This window comes from Equus przewalskii, chromosome 2 (assembly GCF_037783145.1).
Source record: "Equus przewalskii isolate Varuska chromosome 2, EquPr2, whole genome shotgun sequence".
In the NCBI taxonomy this organism is placed as follows: Eukaryota; Metazoa; Chordata; class Mammalia; order Perissodactyla; family Equidae; genus Equus; species Equus przewalskii.
The window spans coordinates 80,129,604-80,151,552 of NC_091832.1; the positions used below are offsets into that span (position 1 = coordinate 80,129,604).

At 45.5% G+C, this 21,949-nt stretch overlaps 1 protein-coding gene across 2 annotated transcripts in view; it reads right to left on the bottom strand.

Moving 5' to 3' along the window:
• Window positions 1-10,432: 10,432 nt before the first annotated feature.
• TMEM131L (transmembrane 131 like) overlaps window positions 10,433-21,949 on the bottom strand; it is a 150,205-nt gene continuing 138,688 nt past the window's right edge. For both annotated transcript variants that reach the window (XM_070608848.1, XM_070608849.1), the window contains exons 30-35: window positions 19,018-19,096; window positions 17,995-18,077; window positions 14,109-14,229; window positions 12,960-13,051; window positions 11,597-11,736; window positions 10,433-10,844 (exon numbers count right to left, since the gene is read on the bottom strand). In XM_070608848.1, the coding sequence (XP_070464949.1) occupies window positions 10,569-10,844; window positions 11,597-11,736; window positions 12,960-13,051; window positions 14,109-14,229; window positions 17,995-18,077; window positions 19,018-19,096 (791 nt within the window). In that variant the 3' untranslated portion in view covers window positions 10,433-10,568. The remainder of the gene's footprint in view (window positions 10,845-11,596; window positions 11,737-12,959; window positions 13,052-14,108; window positions 14,230-17,994; window positions 18,078-19,017; window positions 19,097-21,949) is intronic.

The window sequence follows — 21,949 nt, forward strand, 5'->3', positions numbered from 1 at the left end:
GATCTACCGTGATCTCTAAATCAAGTCATCCTGCTCTGAGACCTCTCAGGAGGTCATCAGCATAGAGCTGAAGCTTACAGCTGATCATGGAGTTCTCCAGAGAGGGAGAAGAAGGCCCAGTGCCCAGTCATGGCATCATTCACTCTCAGGGGAATAGGAAGGCAGGGGAAGGTGTTAGAAGAGGAAGGGTGTGAGGAGCAGAGGAGAACCTCCGAGTCACAGAATTTGTAGTATGGTAAGTGAACCAAGCAAAGAAATATCTACAGCTCAGCTTCCATCTTTAGCTGGCATGGCATTTTCAGCGACATCACACTGTCCTGCCCATAGGTCATTGTCCAGTCATTCCTTTGTCGAACTTTTACGAAGCACCTTCGATGAGGGCGGCGTTGCGCTACGCATTTTGGCTGTGGAGAGAGGTATGATTCAGGAGGGGACACAAGGCACCTGTATAAATAACAATGCCAAAAGCAGAATGCCCAATGGGAACAACGTCTGAGGGAGCCAGGAGCCCTGCCCTGGGCCCAGGTCCTACTCAGTGGCTGAGGACTGGCAGGGGCCAGCCTGGGGCTCTCCCAGCCCTAACTTTCCGTGACTGCACCTGTGTGTTAGGCCAGCTGTTCTCACAGGAACGACTTGAGAAAAACAGAAGGAAACAAAACAGAAGTATTTAAACATCTTGTTTTAGCAACAAGGTAGGGTTATGCCACAGTCAATTCTTCTGGCAACAAAAGACACAGCTGAATCTACGCCTGGCTGACTCATGGCTGCTGGCTCAGCCTGGGTTTATTATCACAACAAAGAGCCCCGTGGTCATGTTTTCACTTTAGAGTGACCAACCATCCCGGTTTTAGCCCTGAAAGTCCCATGTCCTAGGCCACTCCTCTGTCCTGGGCCCCTGGGGTGGCTGATCACCCAATATCACCAGCTTCTAGTGGATTCTGCAATGAACTGCAAAGCTTTGGTGTTGCAAAACTGTGACTTTTAGCATCAGATAGACCAAGTTCAAATGCTTCTGTGTGCTGCGTCACTTCTAAGCTGTGTGATCTTAGGGAAGTTGCTCATTATTTCAAAACACAGACAGTATTTACCTCGTATGATTTGTTATAAGGTTTATTATAAGGTTCACACCTCACCAGGTACCTGCTTCCCTCCCGCTCACTTTGCTCCGTGTCCCTGGCCCCGTCCTCCTCAAACATGCAAAGTGCACTCTCCCACTGTGCACGTCCTGTTCTGTCTGGAAGCCCTGGGTTTCCCCAGGTGGGCTCTTTCTCGTCTTTTGGGTCTGCTTACCTGTTCCCTGAGGGTTTCCCTGACCACTCATTCAGGAGTACCTGCCGGCATTCCCAGGTGCTCTGTCCTATCTCCAGTTTATTTCCTTCCTAACAATGAACATGAGCTGGAATGGTCTTGTTTATTTATGACTCGGGTAGGCAGCCTTCTAAAATGGCTCCCAATGATCCCCACTTCCTGATATCCACACCCCTGTGTAATCGCCTCCCCTTGAGTGTGGGCAGGACCTAGGGACTCTCTTCTAACAAACAGAATATGGTGAGGTGATGGGATGTCCCTTCTGAGATTATGTCCTAAAAGACTGTGACTTCCATCTCACTGGCTCGCTCTCTCTCTCTCTGGTTCTTCTCACTTGTTTGCTCTGATGAAGCAAGCTGCCATGCTGTGAGCTGCCCTGCTGGAGAGGTGCATGTGGCCAGGAGCTGAGGGCAGCCGAGAACCAGCAGGAAATTGAATCCTGCCCACCACCACATGAATGAGCTTGGAAGCGAATCCTCCCCCAGTGGAGCCTTGAGATGCTGCAGCCCCAGCCCACACCTTGACTACAGCCAGGTTAGAAACCCTGAGGCAGAAGACCCAAGCTAAGCTGTGCCTTCATTCCTGACCCACAGAAACTGTAAGATAATAGCTGGTGTCGTTTTAAGTTGACAAGTTCGGGGGTAATTTGTTCTGCAGCAATCAAGAACTGATACACTGGTATATTATTTATTTCCTCCTCTATAACAGTAGCGCCACAGCAGAAGGGACTATGCCTATCTTGTTCACTTTGGTATGCCCAGAACAAAAACTAAGTCTGGAACATAAGAGATGCTCAGTTTTGGGGCCAGCCTCAAGGCCTAGTGGTTAAGTTTGGCACACTCCTCTTCAACAGCCTGGGTTCGGTTACTGGGCACCGACCTACACCACTCGTTGGTGGCCATGCTGTGGCAGTGACCCACACATAAAACAGAGGAAGATTGGCACTGATGTTAGCTCTTTCTCCAAAACATTTCTCAGGCCTGCCTTTCAAATCCATTTCCTGACACCACGCTGGCCTAGGCTTTATTTTTCTCACACTTGCATATCTACTGCCTCCTTCGAACATCCAGTTTTCCCAGCCCCTGGAGACCATCTCACACTCAAGAGCCAGAATAATACCCCACAGCTGTTTCCAACATCCTTCTCGTCTTAGCCAGTGCATGAAATCCTGGGCGTCAAGATGCTTCAGCCTTTATCTCATCCCCCAACAGAACTTGATAAGACTTTCACTTCCTATTAGGAAGCCAACATTTTACCTCTCGTATAACCACTACTTCTTTTTTAAAGTTCTGCTTCAGAATTAATCCAGCAATGACCCTTTTCATGGCTGCCTAGGTTTATCATACTGAGAGCGAGTGAGGGCTTGATCTGCTCACCGCAAGAAAAAAAGGCCAAGCAGGTGGTGGTAGAGAAAGAACTTTAATAAGAGATAAGCTAGAAAATCAGAAGATGGTGGACTATTGCCCTAAAAAAAACCCCATCTTAAAGGGAACTCATTTGGAACTGACTTACATAAGGCAAACGGGGTTGGGGAGGGGGTTCAGAAAAGTTGGGTGACGGATGACCACAGGACATTGGGCACCTCTCTGTAGCGGATCTGCTGAATGCAACGTTCCTGAGGAATCTAAGAAAACCTCAGTTCCTTCCTTATCTGGAACAGAAGGAACAGTTTGGGCAGAGGACATAAACAAGTTATCTTTCTACTGGTTACAGAGTAGCTTGCCTACGTGCAGTTCTAAGCGTTTTTCCAAAGCACATTGTGAGAATAAGAGGGGGAGGGGAGCATGTGGCCTCTAAATTCTAAGAGTCCTCTGTGCAGAGATGACTGCCTTTCATATTTCTTCATGGGTCGCATGAACAAATTCGGAAGGGGGGTTGGGGGGTGGGTTCAGTGTGTTGCATGTGGTGGATTTTCAGTCTGAGACGTCTAAAGCTTACAATTGCTCATTTTGGCTTCCCAGCCCTCCTGTGTGACGCTCAGTCAGGTGGAGGGCTGTGAGCAAGCTACTCTCTTGTCAGTGGTCCTCCTGCCGTTCTGCAAGGCAAGCTCAGAGACTTCGGTTACTTTGTTTCCCACGCTAACCTTGTGAGTACAGACACTGTTTCATCCTAACCCAGGGAAACTTCAACACCTTGGTCCTCAGCTTCAATACTAGTTTCTCCAGCAAACTATTTTTGCCTAGCTGTTCAGTAGTTGACATGTATTTGCGCCTATGATATTAAGCTTTATTTTTCTGAAATAAAGGCAACACGGGGAGTGCACATGGTGTTTGCAGAGCCAGGATAGGCTCCTGGTGGGTACGTAAACCCCGGTAGCTATGGTGTGCATCTCGCTCCCCCAGCATGTGGAAGCCTGGAGGCATAGCTGCTGGGTACCACAGGGAATCGGTGCTCGATTCTGAGGAACTCCCAAGGCACAGCTAAAATGGCAGGGCTTCAAATCAGACTTGTGCTGGCACTCTAGGGCCTTTTCCCCAGAAGGAGGCCCAGGCCCTATTGGCTGCCCTGGGGTTTAGACACCATAAATCTCTCTAACTAGACTAGAGGAAAAATAAAGGAACCTTCTCCAAGACTGTGTAAATGTGGTTAAACATTAGTAGTCCTTGGCAATATCCACCTCTCCTCTTTCTTGACATAGGGAAGCATCTATTTCCCCTTGAGTGGGACCTCATGACTAGTTCCCACCAGCTGGGCTATGAGTGCAAGTGATGTACCGTACGTGACTGCTGAGGCAAAGCCCAGAAGAGTAGGCTGAGCCCTCCAAGCACATTCCTCTGTAGTGGAAAACAGAGAGACCTCGTGTGCAGATGGCAAATTCACGAGAGCAAAGTGGATTGTGCAGTCACACCGGGGACAGTCATCCTGGAGCATCATCCGTGCCTGTTTGGGGAACAATTTGTTACTGCAGCAGAACCTAGCCTATCCCAACTACTACAGAATCCATTCTGGATTTGGACACATTATTTTGATTTAATGAATTTTTTAAAATTAAAGCAGGAAAGCAAACAAGTGGTTGGTTTCTCCTCAATACCACCACAGATCAATAATACACGATGGATCTGGAAACCTGGTCCAACCAGGACTTCCTGCTCAGTGTGTTGCAGGAAGTGTTTTCGGTATTGAATTACAGACTGAGTCATTTTTCACTCCAGTCCTGTAGCCTATACAATTATGAGGTCCCAGTGCTGCATTTGTTCCTTCCATTTTTTAAAGATTTTAAATAAGTTCTACATCTACTTAAAAGAATGAATAAACATGCAGTTGGCCAGATGAAATGCACTGGGTAAAGTTTTTGTTTGTTTTTAGTTTCTAAAGAAGGAGTTTTTCTTTATAAATACTACATACCTTCTACATACGTGAATAATAAATACATTCTGTTTTATGGACATCTTCTCTGTATTCCAGCAGGAGTATTAAATTGTTCAAATGTCTAGGTGACACAGAAATAATTATTTTTAAATGTTAATTTGAGTTTGCATAAATATTATAGTATATGTATTGTAACAAAGTTGTATTTTACAGGTGACTTTTATAATACTTGTCCAGGGTTCTGATTAATTGTAATTAGACTCCCTTGCATTTTGTGTGTCGGTTGTACGAGTATTTAAAGACATTCTTATGTGTGTTTAATCCAAGCACAAGTAATTACTACATGCCTCATTTTATAAGACCTTTATTAGGGAATGCTTAGTGAAAGTTTCACTTTGCCGTTGCCTTTAAATTCTGTCCTTTTATAGCATAATGCAAATTTTATTAGGACTTTAGCATTCATTTTTAACTTACTTACTTTTCCCCATTGTTAAATAAAATATACTTTCCCTTAAGATTTAATTAAAAGTTTTGGGAGGAGGTGGGGTGATAGTAATACATGCTTATAATAGACAAGACAGAAAAAAAGAAAAAAAGGATACAGAAAAGAAAATGAAAACCACTCACAAATCCCCCCACCAGACAGTGCGCCGTTCCCCCTCCATATTCGCATGGGATCGTGGTGTATGTAAACTTTGTATCTATTTCTTTCATTGCCTATGTCATGCTCTTACAATGATTTTTAGAGGCTTCCCAGGATATTAACATCCATATGTACCATAATTTAAACATATTCTTATTGCAGAATGTTTATTTCCAACTCATCACCATTCTAAACATTGTAATGAATATGTTTGTACATCATTTGTGGTAGGCTCCAAAAATGTCCACATCCTAAATGCTGGAACCTGTGAATATGTGAGTACATAGCAAAAAGGACTTTGAAAATTTGGTTAAGAACCTTGAGATGGCGAGATTATCTGGGTGGACCCAGTGCAATCACATGGATTCTTAAAGCAGGAGAACATTTCCCGCCTGTGGTCAGAGAAAAAGATGTGACAACGGAAGCAGGGTCAGAGGGATGCCACGTTGATGGCTTTGAAGATGGAGGAAGGGATGAGCCCAGGAATGTAGGTGGCCTCCAGAAGCTGGAGAAGTCAAGGAAGGAAAAAGGTTCTCCCCTAGAGCTTCCACAAAGGAATACAGCCTGGCCAGCACCTTGATTTCAGCCCAGCGAGACTTGTGCTGGATTTCCAACCTATGACACTGGAAGATAGTAAATTTGTGTTCCTTTAAGCCACTAAGTTTGTCGGAATTTTTATGGCAGTGATAGAAAACTAACATCTGATTTTTGTGCACATCTTTTACTGTTTTCATTAGGAATTAATTCCTAGAAGAGTTTTCAAGGAACCTAAAATACTTTGCCAACGAATTTATAATCTCATCAACAATGCATAAACCGCCTGCCTCATTTGCCCCCACCCCAACCCTGAGACTCAATTTCATATGTGTCCTGTGATCCATGTTCTTTCATTTAAATTGATGATAATAATTATATCAAATAGTAATGGCAGCCGGTTGAGGGTTTACTATCTAAACACTCACTCATTTAATCCTCGCAACAACTCTGTGAGGTATGTTACCATTATTATCTCCATTGTACATAGAGCAAACTGAGGCATGGAGAAGTGTAGAATGTGGTGAAGCTGGAGTTAGACCCCAGGAAGTCTGGACCCAAAGAATATATGCTCGTTAATGAGTCTTCCCTTAACATCGAAGCTCCTGGAAGGCAGGGTCGGTTTTCTCCTCCACCTCCTTCATTACGCCAGTGATTCTCGAGTTTCCCCAGTGTTAGCATAATCCAGTGTAATAATACTTGTCATGAAGAGCTCTATACATGAGGACTGGTGTGTAAAAATTTCACTCGGTATGTGAAGAATTGTGGTCATGTCTTCTCCTGCCTTTGCTGTGGTGCTTTGCTTGTCTCTCAACCACAGAATAAATGAGGTATTGAATTGCATAATTGAACCACAGAATAATTGAAGTGTTCTCTAATAATTAAGACTCACTTCTTTATCTGCCAGATAATTGAACATCCTTCCGTTAGGGGCACAACCAAGAGCTTGACATCTCACATCTGCTCACATGCAAAACAGTCACACGTGGGTGCAGGGGAGGGGGAAAAATGTGGTCTAGCTGTGCAGCACGTACCCAGCATGCAACCTTCTCCGCTTAGCTTCACGGCCCCTACAGCTCTGCCCATTTTTCAGCTCCCCTGCACAACAACCTTCGCTGCCGCTTCACCTCCTAGCCTCTCTGTCCACTCGCTCCAGCTGGAACAGCTCAAGGACACCAGTGACAATCATTCACCAAACCCAGCATTCACGCTTTCCTTGTCTGACCCGGTCCCACAGTTTGCGGCTTCCTCTGGCCTTATCAGTGCTTGTTCCTCAGTCTTGTGCTGCTGCCTCCTCTCTGCTCCTTCTCAACTCCCGTTTCTTCTAACCCTAAGTCCTCAAGATTCTTCTCCTCCCCAAGAGGCCTCATTCACTCCCATTGCTTTAAATACCATCAAGAGGCTGAAGATCCCCAATTGAAGTCTCCAGCCCCAAACTTCACTGAGCTTCAGATTTATAGGTGCAACTGCCTACGGGGTGTTTCCACTTGGATATAAAAGGTCTCTCACACTGACCGTGTTCAATGAACTCTCGACCCCCTGCCTCCGACCAGACCCTCTTAGCCAATGGCACCGCTATGACCCAGCTTGCAAAGCTCAATCAGGGGGTTCACCTCCCTACGCCCCCTCAACTCCACCCCATCATCATGTTCCCATATTAACAAACCCATCCTCTCCATCATCTCCAGTCTTGCAACAGACATCTAATGGGTGTTACTGTTACTCCTGCACAACCAGGACCCACTCTCCACTCAGCTGTCAGTGATTTTCTCAAAACTTAGACAACGTTCCTTCTCTCTTAAAATGCTCCAATGGCATCCCACTGCACTTTGAGTAAAACCCATCCTCTCTTTGGTGGCCTACAAGGCCTTATGGGGGCAGCCTCTGCCTCCCTCTGTGGCCTCACCGCTTTCTCCTGTGGCCCTTGCTGTCAGGGCCCCAGCCGCCCTGGCCTCCTGCCTGAGAGCCGGTGCTCTGTCCTCTGCTGGGAACTTCCGCCCGCTGATCTTGGCACAGCTGACCCTTCCTTGTCATTCAAGTTTCCCTCAGATGTACCTCCTCAGAGGTTTTCCCTGACCACCCCGAAGGACCCGCTGCCGCCTGCCCCAGTTTATCACATCCCCACTGAATTGCCCGCAGAGGATGCATCAGTATCTGAAGCGTTATTTGAATCTTTTGCTTGTTTCTTCCCTGTGCCTCCTTCTGGAAGGTGCCAGGGCAGCAGGACTTTCTCCTGTTCTCTGCTGTACCCACGGCCCTAGGAACGGGTCCTAGGCACTCAGTAAATATTTTCACATGAATAAAAACACTTTCAGTTTCTCTATCATTGATTTTAGTCCTAGGACTAAAGATAATATTCAAAAAAAATTTTTAATATAAAGATAATTTTCCAGTTAAAGTGGAGATTTTTACTTTTTGTATAAAGTACAATAAAAACTTATTTTGGTTTCTCATGTTTTCCTGATGAGAACTAAGGGATCAAGGGAAGCAGAAAAATGAGATCGACTACAGCACCGAGCAGAACACACATCTAATGTCTCATACTCTCTCCAGTGGGAAAGTTTCGAATTTGATACTGAAAATGCTTTGGGGCTTTTTTCATCAACTTATTGTTTTTATTGCAGTAAAATATACGTGACACAAAATTTGCCATTTTAACTGATTTTAAGTGCACAATTCAGTGGCATAAAGTACACTCGCATTGTCGCGCAGCCATCACCACCACCCATCTGTAGGATTCCTGTTCTTAAACTGAAACTCGGTACACATTAACCAACAACTCCCCGCCCGGCCCCTCCCCGCCCGGCCCCTCCCCTCAGGCCCTGGTAACCACCTTTCTACTTTCTGTCTATATGAACGTGACTACTCTAGGAACCTCAGGTCAACAGTTCAGAAAGAAAAACAGAAGTAAAACCAACAAGTCACTCAAGTAACAATTAGTAAAAGTTCATTGTGCACACACCAAGAAGACAGCGTGCAAACCAGGAGCACACAAACCAAACCATGGAATGAGGCTCAGAGGTATGTTAGAAAGCAGCCTATACAGCGTGGAGTCAGTGGCTGTTTATTCTTCCTGGGGATTGGTTACAATATTAGCATTTTCTTAAATGAAAGAGAATTGGACAGTGGTTACCTTGTACCAATTTTGGGGAACAATTTAAGTTTCACTTATGATTTTCAGAGGTATAAGGGGGAAGTGACCCAGGTCAAGGTGGCCTCACATATCTTGCAAAATAAGCTAAATTAAGTTTTGCTGGTATGACTGAACCGGTTTTGTCTGCTCAGTGAATGTTCAAGTCTGGTCTTGGTTTGCGTTTGATTTTAACATTCATGTAAGTGAAATCATAGAGTACTCGCCCTTTCGTGCCAACCGGCTTGTTTCACTTAGCAGAATGTTTTCTTGGTACATCCATGTTGTGGCGTGTACCAGAATTTCCTTCGTTTTTGAGGCTGAATTAAATCCCATTGTACGTATATACCACATTTTGTTTATCCATTCAACCATTAATGGACATTTGTTTCCACCTTTGGGCTATTGTGAATAGTGTTGCTATAAACATGGGCGTGCAAATTATTTGTTCAAGCCCTGCTCTCAATTCTTTTGGGTAGTTACCTAGAACCTAAGTTATTTTTCCCCCTTGTTCAATATTGGGGCATAAGGTCTGCTTCAGCCAAATCAAAATTCTAACTTAGCAGCCTCAGGCGTTTCTAGAGTCCACGCGTGCTTGGAGGAGCTCCTCGCAGAAGGCAGTCCCGGATTTACAGGCCACTTGCCCTCCACGTCCCAGGCCCCCAGACAACCATGGCAAAGAGAAATGAACTCAAAGGAGGCAAACCCAGTGCTCCACTCAAAAATCTCTCCTTGTGAATTTCCAATAAAGACAAAACAAAACGTAAAAATAAGACATTTTTATTAAAAGTTAAAACTGTTCTCAAAGTTTACACATGCAAATAGATAATTCCACCAACATACGGATTTCTAAAATCACTGACAAGCAGATACAAACCAGCTTGGGAAAAGATGCAGCAGCTACCTGACCCCTTGAGTACTCACATGTGGAGTAAACCAGCCCCCTCAGAGGGAAATGGACCAGAACGTCCCAGCTGCTGTCGCTGCCCCCAGTGATGGGCATGATGGAGGGGAGGGAACACCCTCACCACAGTGAACAAGTAGGACAGTGCCAGGCTCTCTGCTTCACCCCAGCAGCCATGACCACCAGGACTGGAAAGAGCTGTCCTCCACCCTAAAAGGGGTCTGTCCAGGCAAGTGGCCAGCTGCTCAGCTGGGCCTTCCGAGCCAGCAGTTCTCAATTGGCTGCACATTCCAATCGATGGAGAACTCGACTCAAAATCCCAATGGCCTGAGCCCCGGGTCAATTAAATCAGAATCTCTGGGAATGTCACCTGATCGACTTTGTTTTTTGCAAGTTCCCTGGGGGGATGCTGATGCCCAAGGAAGGAGAACCACGGCAGCCCATGGCTTTCTCCACTCTTTCCTTCCTGGAAGGCTCCCTTGTTCTGATTTAAAACATTTGGCATGTCTGACACACTTTTTGAATTACGAAGTTAGGACACATGGATGCTTGGTTTCTATCACTGATTTGCGATGGGTTAAAAAAAAAAAATAGAGCACCCAGATTTCATTAAAAAATTTTATTTTCATATAAAAGTGCCAAAATATCCACCAATGTCGTAATCTATCTCAACAACCAGTTTACGCTAGTAATTGAAACACAAGCCTCTTTATTCACATTGTTTAAAAATCAAATTCTTTTCACACGTTCCCACAGTAACTCGAGTCTCTAGACAGCGGGAAATTGGCGTTCCTGTTTGCTGTGGTAGTCCATATGTCCAGGTTCATATAGGCACGGAACGGGTTAAACCCTGGGTAGTACTCCTTGCACATGACCGCCTGGTTTTCAAGGTGAGTCGAATGTTCCGTGGTGGGATTCATGGGGCAGCAATTTTCATACACATCACTTTGCGGGGCCCAGATAGAACCAAAGAGTCCAGACATTGGAGACAAGCTTCGGGTACTTGTGAGGTAGGGCTAAAGTGTAAACCAGGAGAAAAAGAAAAAAAGAAGTGTTTAAAAAGAATAAAGAGGCCATAGAAAGAGAATGTCAAAGTTGACTATCTACCAGTGGATACCACAATGGGAGCAATCCAAGATGGAAATTACTAAACTATTCTCAACCATCCGGGTTGCTTTAACTCCACTTTTCTCAAACAGAGGGTTGTGAAATTCCCATCAAACTGGAAGAATTTATTTCAATCCAAGGAAGGACCCACAGGTCAAATGCCTTCTATCTGTTAAAAAAAAAAAGTATGGTATGCATGTGAAAGGGGGAAGGCAGCCCGGCTTTTAAGCAGGGAAGTGTGCTCACAGGCAGGAAGCCCTGAGGTCCCATTCCTGAGCACTGAGCGACCTTCCTGGGACTTTCACTTCCTGTCTTCTCACAGAGGAAAAGGTCAGCAGGGCCACACAAACACAGCTGTGTGACAGAGGGCTTGCTGGCCCACAGTCAGTGCTATCCATAAACCATCCCTCCTCGGTAGTTTGGGGTGTCTTTTTCATTGGGGGCGGCCAGACTGTCAATGCCTGCAAGTCCCCACCCATCTGAGTATGTGTTATGGTCCTTCAGGGGGTGGCCAGCCCAGGCTTCTGTGATCTACAGGAAACAAGCCAGGCCTTCACTGATTCAAACCCAAGTGTAAAGCGAAAGTGGGACCAGGATTCAAGAAGCACCAGAGAGAACTCAGAGCCTCCCCAAAGTCACAGCAGAGGATGACGGCACTGACCGGATTGCTGATGAGCCCGGCATGTCCCCAGGCAGTCGGCACGTTGGGTGGGGTGTTCCAGGTAGACTGAGAGTTGTGATCAATAAAGTCTGTCTGTACTTCTGCAGGACAGGGGAAGCCATTGTGGTAATTCATGTTTTCTATGACAAATGGGAGACATCAACATGGGTAAACATTTTTGTGAAGAGAATGGAATACTCACTCAGGCAAAAAAGCTTTCAAGGCCTCTTTATATTGAAAAAGTAAAGACAGACATAAAACAATTACTCCATATGGACCAGGAGGGCCATTTCACTGTCGTTCTCAAGGTGAAAAGCGTTTATCAGACACATGACCTGGAGGCCCTCAGTGCGGAAGGTCTTCCTCTGGGCTTGATTTTCTGTATTTGATAATTTGATAGGACTCTTTCTAATACACAGAACACACTAAAATACTACTACATTACCATAGTAGTAAATACCACTATAGATTTGAATACTGTCAAGATTCTTATCAGTATTTAAATTTTTCTTTTATTATCTGTCATGCCAACGTCAGTCATCTGTACATATACCATACGGACTGATAAAAGCAACAGGATTATCAGGCAGTTCCTAAGATACCAGTAGGAAGATGATAAACACAAGCCTCACAAGCACAGGAAGAAAGTTACCACAGCACCCCCTTGTGGTTAGCATAGAGCAACGCATACGTCAAAATACAAATAAGTATATAACACCTAATATATCGCTTCTCCCTTCCCTAAAAAGGCAGCTCTGGTATGAGAAATCACGATCAGATTGTAATGTATACTAAGAACATTTGCCAGCTTATCAGGGAAATCTCATTTCTCTTATTGTTTATTACTACAGATGCTTCAGCCCAAGCATCTAGAATTTTCCACAGTTTCCCCTCCAAGCTCCTTTCCTTCCTTCTGCAGCACCACCCAGGAGCAGAAGAGTCAGGACATGCTGAGGAACAAGCAAGTAAATGTTTCCATTTTGCATGGCATTTGCCTGCCTAAAAAGAATAGCCAACAACTAAAGCCCCAGCCTCCCAAAGGCTAATCCACAATGCTCGGTCCACATAAATTCAAATGACCCAGTTCTACCTGATTTGAAGGACTAAATGGATTAGGGCTGCTTGTAGAAGCCCGCAGACACCAGCTTTGGAGGGCTTTTAGAGGCCATAGCTGGCAGGCAGGCACAGCCGGACTCACACAGAGGAGTTCGCAGGCTCCTGCGAGATCATCCTAGAAGGTGCTCACTTTATGTTACAGGCAAGCTACTCTGCAGTCAGTGCCTTCCTTATGTCCACACAAGTCCACTGCTGAGACTTTCTGAGGATAAAAGAATGGCATTGGGACTGTTCAAACAGCTTTTACCTTCTGGAAAGGCATTGTAATCGTTCAATTCCAGCGGACAGTACACACTGGGAAACTGGCCTTCGCAAGTTGCACTCCAGTCAATGAAACTGCTACAAAAGACAAGAGATCTAGTTTCAGAATCAGGATGTCAGGAGAGCAAGTAAAGAAAGAGGAAAACAATCTTCCTGCCCAGCATCCACCTCACTGCTAATTCCTCGATGTTGGAAAATAAAAGATGTGCTTTCTCAAGTCCCAGAACCAAAGACTTACAAACGAAATGCTCATCACCAAGGACATCCTATTGCAGGACAGATGGCTCAGACCAGGAACATGCTTCCTCTATAAACAGGCTTGTTAAGTCTAACCAGAGGCAGAATCCAGGACCCTGGCCCTATTAGCCCTCTGGAGGACCAAGCGGGCACCGTGAAGGGCCTCAGTACACACCTGAAGGGTTTACAGATGTTCCGCATTAAAATGGCCACCTTTCCCTCAGAGCAAGGCCAGCTTTCATCTTAGTAAATCACAACTATGAAGACTAGGATTACCGATAGGTACTATGATCACTCATACGGGATCCTTATCTTAGAAATAAGAAAGTAAACACTGCTGTAATGAGCAGAGACAAGAAAAAAACAAAAAGAAACTTCTGATGGATTTTGTGATTTAACACAGATATTAACATTTTCTCAAGGTTTCATAATTGAACGACATATTAATACCCAAAAGCAAATTTAAGAAACTGCCATCGTGTAACTATTTTTCAATACTCACACTACTTGATCTTTTAAAATGTTAGCCGTGTTCAAGATTAATACCACAAAAACATGGAAATCTTCGCTCTACTAGAGGGCAGGAATTAGTAGTGGTTGTTTCTTCAAATTTGCCTCTATTAATAGATCATCTTTTCAACTTAAAAAAGGAAAGCAATGACCTGGTCACCAACTATATTACGTCTATCTCCTTTCAAGTTTCTCTCAAGTCCTGGTTTGTTATGTTCCAAGACATCACAACGCAACTCCAAAAGGCAGATGGAAACACCCAGCTGAGGTACGCTGGGGAAGGAAGTCTGGCCCTGGGTTTTGCAAGGTCTGCCTAACAGACTGAACTCAAGTCCCCACTGCAAGCCCTCAGGCGGAGCAAGGCAGCCATCAGAGAGGAGGCCCGTACCTGTTATGGACCGGGGCTGGCCCCTGCATCACACCAGGCACGCTGCTCTCCAGAGCGCAGTTGAAGCTGCTCGTCACACACACTGGCTGGGTGGGCCACAGGTCTCCGGGTGGGTAAAGACCTAAGGAAGAGAACAGGGCCTCTCAGTGCACCTTCCTCCCCGCTCAGCCCACATCCTGCCCTTCCTGCAGGACCCAGCTCAATGTCTCTTCCCTCCCATGTCATCCCCACGTGCTGACCACTCTGCCTTCCCTGACCCCTGCCAGGATATTCTTTCAGGGTATAAAGCGGAAATAGAGCATATTGTTTGACCTTTACTTGAGACAGGGCACAACCGTCTCCTGACCTGGGTTACAAGATAACTGTAATGAGTCAACAAGCGTTTGAGGGCCTACTGTTGGCAAAGCCCCACTAGAGATACCAATGACACAGCAGCGATACATTCAAGTGAGCAGAGACGAACAACAAACAAAGGAAGTAAGAAGTTGCAAAAACGGTGACATTACAGGCCCTGGGATAAGACACAAGGATTCCATGGCAGTGGAGAGGGACAACCACCTCAGCACCTGGGGAGAGAACACCGCAGACCCCAGGGAGGCATGGGGCACAGAGTGACATGAATGATCCTAGTGTTTCAGAGGTGCCCTGCGGCCCTCCTCAGGAAGGGAAATGTCCCTGTAAGACTCTCCCAAACTGTGCGAGTGCCTTCAATCTGACCGACGACTGCGTCTGCCAACACCTGCCATGCGGTTCTGAACTCAACGGGATCACCTTCCCCTTAACCTTTCCAGGCGATGGCCGAGCTCCTGCACCTCCCACGCAGAACACCTGCCAGCACCTCTGGTTGTCCCCCACCTTCACTGCCATAGCTGTCGCTCAGTCATTTGTGGGATGGATGGATGGACGGATGCCACTGGTTGGTGGCATGGATTAACGGGACAGGCGGGGCCATATGCATGCAGACAGTGCCTTCACCCAGAAAGACTAAACCCAACTATTCGAATGGAACTGGGAACCCAACGATTTACCAGCCAGACAGGTAAACACTGGAGACACTGCCAACCTGTGCCCCCTGACTGAGGCAGGTCCTACTTGAAAGGAGTTCAACAATTGTAAACAACAGGGCAGGATGTGCACCCTAGGACTGTACTTTCTGTGTGAGAGCCTGGCGGTAACCTGCCCCCTCCTGTGAACCCAGAGACTTGCACCTCAGGGGTAGTCAGAAGAGACCCCCAAGTGTTTAAAGAAACACTACCAATAGATCACGTAGCTTTCACATGACTGTGGAGACGTCTGAAAGATGAGGCTACCCTTGGTTAGTCTGGGGAGCTTCCTAGAAGGATAACTTGTGTTCACGTACCTCTTACGGGCAGTAATCACTAGGAGGGAGCCATCCAATTAGAAAAGCTGGTATGAAATTTGTCTGCTGAAATTAGCTAAGGTGATCAAAGACACCGCCTTGGCCCTGGAAGGCATTCAGGTCAGCTTCAATTCACTGGCCAGGGTTCTTGTGGATGAAAAACTGCCAGAGACCTCCTCCTGCAGGCCGAAGCGCCGTCTATGCCCTCACTAACACACCCTGCGGTACCTGGAGTAGCGCCTCTGACCAAGGGGAGAGGTCAACACAGAAACGTGAGGGGAAAGCCACCTGGCCTTGGTAGTTTATGAGACTTGTTCAACTGGTTAGTTCTGGAACTCTATGGGGAAGGGTTGAGGTCAATACTGCAGAGAGCAGTACTCTGTTGAGAGTAGCCATAATTAAATGCTATGCAAGTCAAATTAATGAATGCAGTCCCACCTTCTGTCATTCAGATTAATCAAGAACCACTTACAGAGTGATAACCCAAGTGAGAAGTAATGATGGCCTGGACCAGGGTAATGAGGGTGGAGATGGGGGGAAGTTATCAGATTCTGAATACATATGGAAAGTATGAAGAAGGCCAACAGGGTAAGACAGCAGATCACACGTAGGGGCAAGAAAAAAACGTCAAGGACGACACCTAGATTTTTGGCCTGAGCAACAAGAAAGACTGGATGGGAAGATGGTAAGAGCAGCAGGTCTGAAGGAGAAGATCAAGCACTGGGTTTGGGACACCTGTTGCACCCCCAGGTAAAGATGTCAAAGGGCAGCTGGCTACAAGATACTGGAGTTCAGGAGAGAGGCCCAGGCTGAAGATGCAAACGTGGGAGTGTCAGGGTGAAGATAAGACTTAAGCTTCGCAGGTGGGTGAGACCACCAATGGGGTGTGCAGAGACCAGCACAAGGCCTGACTTCGTGAGCACAGCACTCCGGAAGTGTGAGAGGTGGGGAAGGGGGAGGAACTGAACTGGGAACCCTAAGGTTTACCAGCCGGACTGAATGACTAAGGTTGGAAACACGTCAACATGGAGACCAAAGCCTGAGAACTGAGCGTGGGACTTCATGATGTGGAAGTCGCTGGTGTCCCTGCAGATACTGTGTCAGGGGAGTGGTGCACCACAGCCAGGTTACAGCTGTTCCATGGGAGGACAGGAGAAAAGGAATATTCATCAGCAGGCACCGAGAACTCTTCTAAGGAGTTTTCCCAGAGAGGAGCAGAGAAGTGGCTAGACAAGTCAAGAGAGAGGGTTTGGCCATTGTTGGTTTGTTTTTGTTTTTGTTTTGCTGAGGAAGATGTGCCCTGAGCTAACATCTATGCCAATCTTCCTCTATTTTTGTATGTGGGTCCCCATCATAGCATGGCTACTGACAGATGAGGAGTGTAGGTCCACATATGGGAACTGAACCCCAACCACCAAAGTGGAGCGTGCCAAACTTAACCACTAGGACACCAGGGCTGGCCCTATTGTTGGTTTTTCAAAGATGGGAAGTATTACAGTGTATTTGTATGCTGATGGGAATGACTCATTAGAGAAAAACTGACGATAGAAATGTGCTGACACAATGTCCTTGGAAAGGACAGTAGCACTGACAATTCAACAGGTTGCAACAGGAGGGGAACAGAGACGGTGGTGGCAGGTAGATGGGGCAGTGGGAACTGTGTGAAGCTTCTCTCATTCCCAGTAAAATAGGAAGCGAGATCAACCATGAGAATGAGGCAGAGGGCGCTGGAAGTGTGGGCAGAGAGGAGAGTGGGAGGATGAAGGGACCAGAGAAATGCAGCAGCTGGGCCCACGTGAAGCTAGTGCTCATGAACTCAGACAATGGCCGGTCAGCATGTGTGCGTGTGTGCGTGTGTGTGTGTGCTGTTCTCAGAGAGTGGCCGGGCAGCGTGTGTGTGTGAGCGCTGTTCTCCAGCCTCACTCATCTGCACAGGAATAGGCAGAGAAGCTGGAGAATTGGGCAAAACCATGACTGTGGTTTTTTGAGGTGAATGCAGGAAAGGGAGAGGAGGAAGGAAGTGATGGTAACAATGGATCAGGAAATTGAAGTGGAGGAAGAAAGCAAGCATGTATACACGAAGGGGGGGGGGGCAGTCAAAAGGGGATGGCCCAATGCTTTGTGGACAGGAATTGTGAACAAGATCTGTTTCTCTGGTGACTGAGGACCCAACCACTGCCGTCTCTATTGTTCTGTCACCTCAGACTGGGAAAGGCGAACTGAACACAGTGGTAGACCCCTGGAAAGGGGCCGTATGCTGTACCAAGCCAAGGGCACCCGACCCTCAGCTACAAGGAGGGAGCTCAGCATCAATGCAGAGGGGGTAGCCAAAGTCAGAGGCCCCCAGTGACGCTGGTCCAGAGGGCAGGTGGCTTCCTAATGCAGGAAAAGTGACATGGCTTGGGAAAGAGGGCACCAGGGAAAGGGCCCTGCCCCACCCAACCTGCTTATCTTCTCAAGCTCGCCGGCCAGCAATGCAACACGGAACACCTGGCTGGTGTCTCCAGCAGGAGTAACGAGCCTCACCTTTATCTCCCTCCACACCTGCGGGCCCGGCAGGGATGCTGGGGCAGGGAGCTTCTGCATACTGTGGGAGGCTATTCACCGCTCTGTGGGGAAATCGAGAAAACAAGCATCGGTTGATTTTTTTCTCTACAAGCAAATACTGAATTTGTATAACGAAGTCTGATTGAGTTTTTGCAGGAATTCTTCCCCCAAGAAACATATAGATACTAGAGACATAAAGACACACAACCAGGAAAGGGTTGTGGAATATAAAATTCCCAAGATTCAGCAAAGTCTTCCTTTAATAAACAACAAAACAACTTGTAACTAAGGTAACTAAGGTAACCAAGGTCATCTGTGCTTTCCAATCTGCCTGCCAGCAGCTGGCAACCATTCTTGATCCTGCGTTTACTTTCTACCCCTAACAAAACAGTTCCTACAGAGCTCTCCTCGTCCCCTGGCTGGGTTTCCTTCTTCATAAACTCACCAATTTAAGTTTAATCACATTGTCCTGTCCTTTCCCAGCACGGCTGGTGCCTAAGAAACCTAACTACATTTCTCTCCCTGAAACCGTCTCTTTCTTGTGCACCCTCCTCCCGTCTCACTCACTAAAATATACTAGTTTATTTTGTCCGATCATCACACAGCAATCACCACAGAGAGGAACTGTAAACGTGTGAGTGTCCAGCAGATTCTTGCAAAATTTTCTAAATCATCAATGCTCAGTTTTATTTCAAGTCCTAGCAATGGGCAGATGATTCCCATCCTCAGAATAACTTGTTCCTTCTTTCTGTTTTCAGGAATGATGTGTTTTCTAACATGGCTGGGTCCCCAAGGGCACCAGCGAGACCAGAGACACTCCGTATGAACCAGGTTTACTTGGAAAGATCCTGCTTTCTGAACTGTTAGGAAAACCAGATTTTACTTTCTGGCATCCTTAAAAAGTCTGCATATTTGAACCTGCAGAACCAAGTACAGAGAAAAGACACTGATAGAAAAAGCGGTCCATAAAACATTGCAAAAAACGGGAAACGGAAAACTTACGTGGGATTGCAGATGTTATGGGAAAGATTCACAGAGATGGGAGTTTCTGAAGGAAAGGCATTTTGTGAAACGTGGTCTCCTGCACAAAAACAAAAAAATTATCATAAGGTTTTACAAGCATAATTCAACCGTGTACATTCTGTATTAAAATGCAGACTAACAGCATTAACCCCTAGTGGAGTGACTTGAACCTGATACTCACACATTCAGCAATTTAATTTTTAAAAGGGCTTTCATAATTATCTTTTCACTGAAAACTTAACATTTACATTTATGAATTTTGGATTAACATTTTAATGATGGAGAGAAAAGGTGGAAAATATTACCATTATGTAACTTGTTAATAAAGACTTCTGATAAAAGAAATTTAACTATCTAAATAGATACCTCCCAGTTTATAAAAGTAATGTATGTTCATGGTAGGAAATCTATAAAAATAAACAGAAGTTTAGGGAAGAAAAACATGTCACCTGCAATTATACTATCATTATGAACATTTAGGTATATTTCCTTGCACTATCTCTTTTAGGTATATGTCTATGTTGAAAACTGGGATCATCCTTCATTTATACTTTTTTTGGTCTTTTACACCATTAACTCTATTGTGGACATTTTCCTGATACTACGAAACCTTCAAACACGACTTAAAGACTGCACACTGTGCCAGTGTACAGCAAGGCCATTAATAGTTTTCATCCTTCTTGTTCTGTTGGCCTTTCCCCACAAGCTAAAGCTTCCCTTCTGTTTTTTGTTAACGTTAAAGTACTGATCTTTTAAAAATCTCACGTTAGCATCATCAGGCAAACTCTGTGTTCAGTGGTGGATGGAGCTGTGCTTGGTGTACGCTGTGAAAACCAAGCTACTTCTGGGCAAGAAAACCACTCCTGTTCACAAACAAAATGCCACATGCCCACCTTCATCTAATTCCATTCTCAACGGGGGCAATACTGTCCCCACGAGGGGGAGAAGTGGTTTGCTTTCTGGGAATTGAGAATATCTTATCATTTATGTGCAGTCAGGCATCGCATTTTCGTCAATGATGGACCACACGTATGACAGGGGTCCCGTAAGATTAGTACCATATAACCTGGGTGTGCGGGATGCCACGCCCTCTAGGTGTGTGTAAGTATACTCTATGATGTTTGCACAACGAAAACACCACCTAACAACTCATTTCTCAGAACGTATCCCTGCCGTTAAGCAATGCGTGACTGTGTAAGGCACAGTCCACAGCAATAAACAGATCTGCGGTGTACAGCAGTGATATTGAAATTTTATGGGGGTCATTAGACAAACAATGTCTAAACGATGCCTAAGGGAGAGACTGATAATGAAGAAACGGCTGAGAAACATGGATTGCAATCACACATGGGCGCTCTGTCTCGGTTTTTATGGTTATTAATGCCCTGGTCTCTCAAAGACCTTCTTGTACAGGGATCGTTGTCAGGAGGAGAGAGAAAAGAGGGGAAGCCGAGAGGCTGCTGAAGGGAACTGTCTGCTGCTCACGAACTCACACGGAGCGGCCTGCAAGGAGGCGGGAGATGCAGCGGGGAGAGCACTGGGCTGCGGGGAAGGAGACACGGACTCAGGCTGAGCCACAGTGAGCAAACTGTGGTGGAACACGCCACACAACGCCTCTGAGCCCCGGTCCGCACATCTCTGATGGGCACAGAGACGCTGCCCTGCCCTCTCACAGCCCTGCAGGCACAGCATGAGCGAGCCTGACAAATGCACAGCGTCACAAACGTGAATTTCTCAATCTCACTGCCTTGTCCTTACACGAAGGTGAAATGTTTACCATGTTAAATACAACAGTGAAAAGGAACAAATTACATCTTTATGTAGACATGGAGCTATAAAAAAGAACAGTGAGTGGAAAAAGCAAGATGAAGAATGCTATATTAAAGTACGATTTCCTTTATGTAAGTTAAAAACAAAAATTCTGTATTTTGTTGATTGATATGTAATGGATATACACGTAAAATACAACATGGACTAAAAGAATACACGCCAAGTTCATGACAATGGACAGTCTCTCTCTCAAGGAGAGAAAAGTGGAACAGACTATAAAGTATTGTTTCTTAAAAGAAAAAACTGAGGGAAAATATGACAAAATTAAGAGTTGTGAATTTTGGGTGACAGAAATACAAATGCTTCCTTGACCTTTCCTGTATCTTTAAATTCCTCAAAAGTAAGGGAAGGCCAATGTTCATTAGCAGTGTCATTCACAAGAGCCAAAAGGTGGAAACAACTGAAGTGTCCGTCAACGTATGAATGGATAAACAAAACGTGGTATAGACATATAACGGATTATTACTCAGCCTTAAAAAGAAATCCTGATGTGTTACAACATGGATGAACCTTGAAAACATCATACGAAGTGAAATAAGCCAGTCACAGAAGGACAAATATTTTGTGATTCCATTTATCTCAGACACTAGTGTAGTCAGATTCGTAGGCAGAAAGTAAAAGTAAAACAGATATTGCCAGGGGCTAAGGGAGGGGGAATGGAGAATTAGTGTTTAATGGGAACAGAGTTTGGGATGATGAAAAAATTCTGGAGATGGATAGTGGTGGTGCTTGCACAATATGAATGTAATCGATGTCACTGAATTGTACACCTAAATATGGTTAAAACAGGGGGCCGGTCTAGTGGTGCAGTGGTTAAGTTTGCATGCTCTGCTTGGGCAGCCTGGGGTAACAAGTTTGGATCCTGGGCACAGACCCAGCACCACTTATCAAGCCACACTGTTGCCACATCCCACATAAAATAGAGGAAGATTGGCACAGATGTTAGCTCAGGGCCAATCTTCCTCAGTAAAAAAAAAAAAAAGGTTGAACTAGTAAATTTTGCGTTATGTATATTTTACTAAAATAAAAAAATGTTCAAGTAAAAAATTTATGTGGAAGCTCTCTGAACTATTTCAAAGAT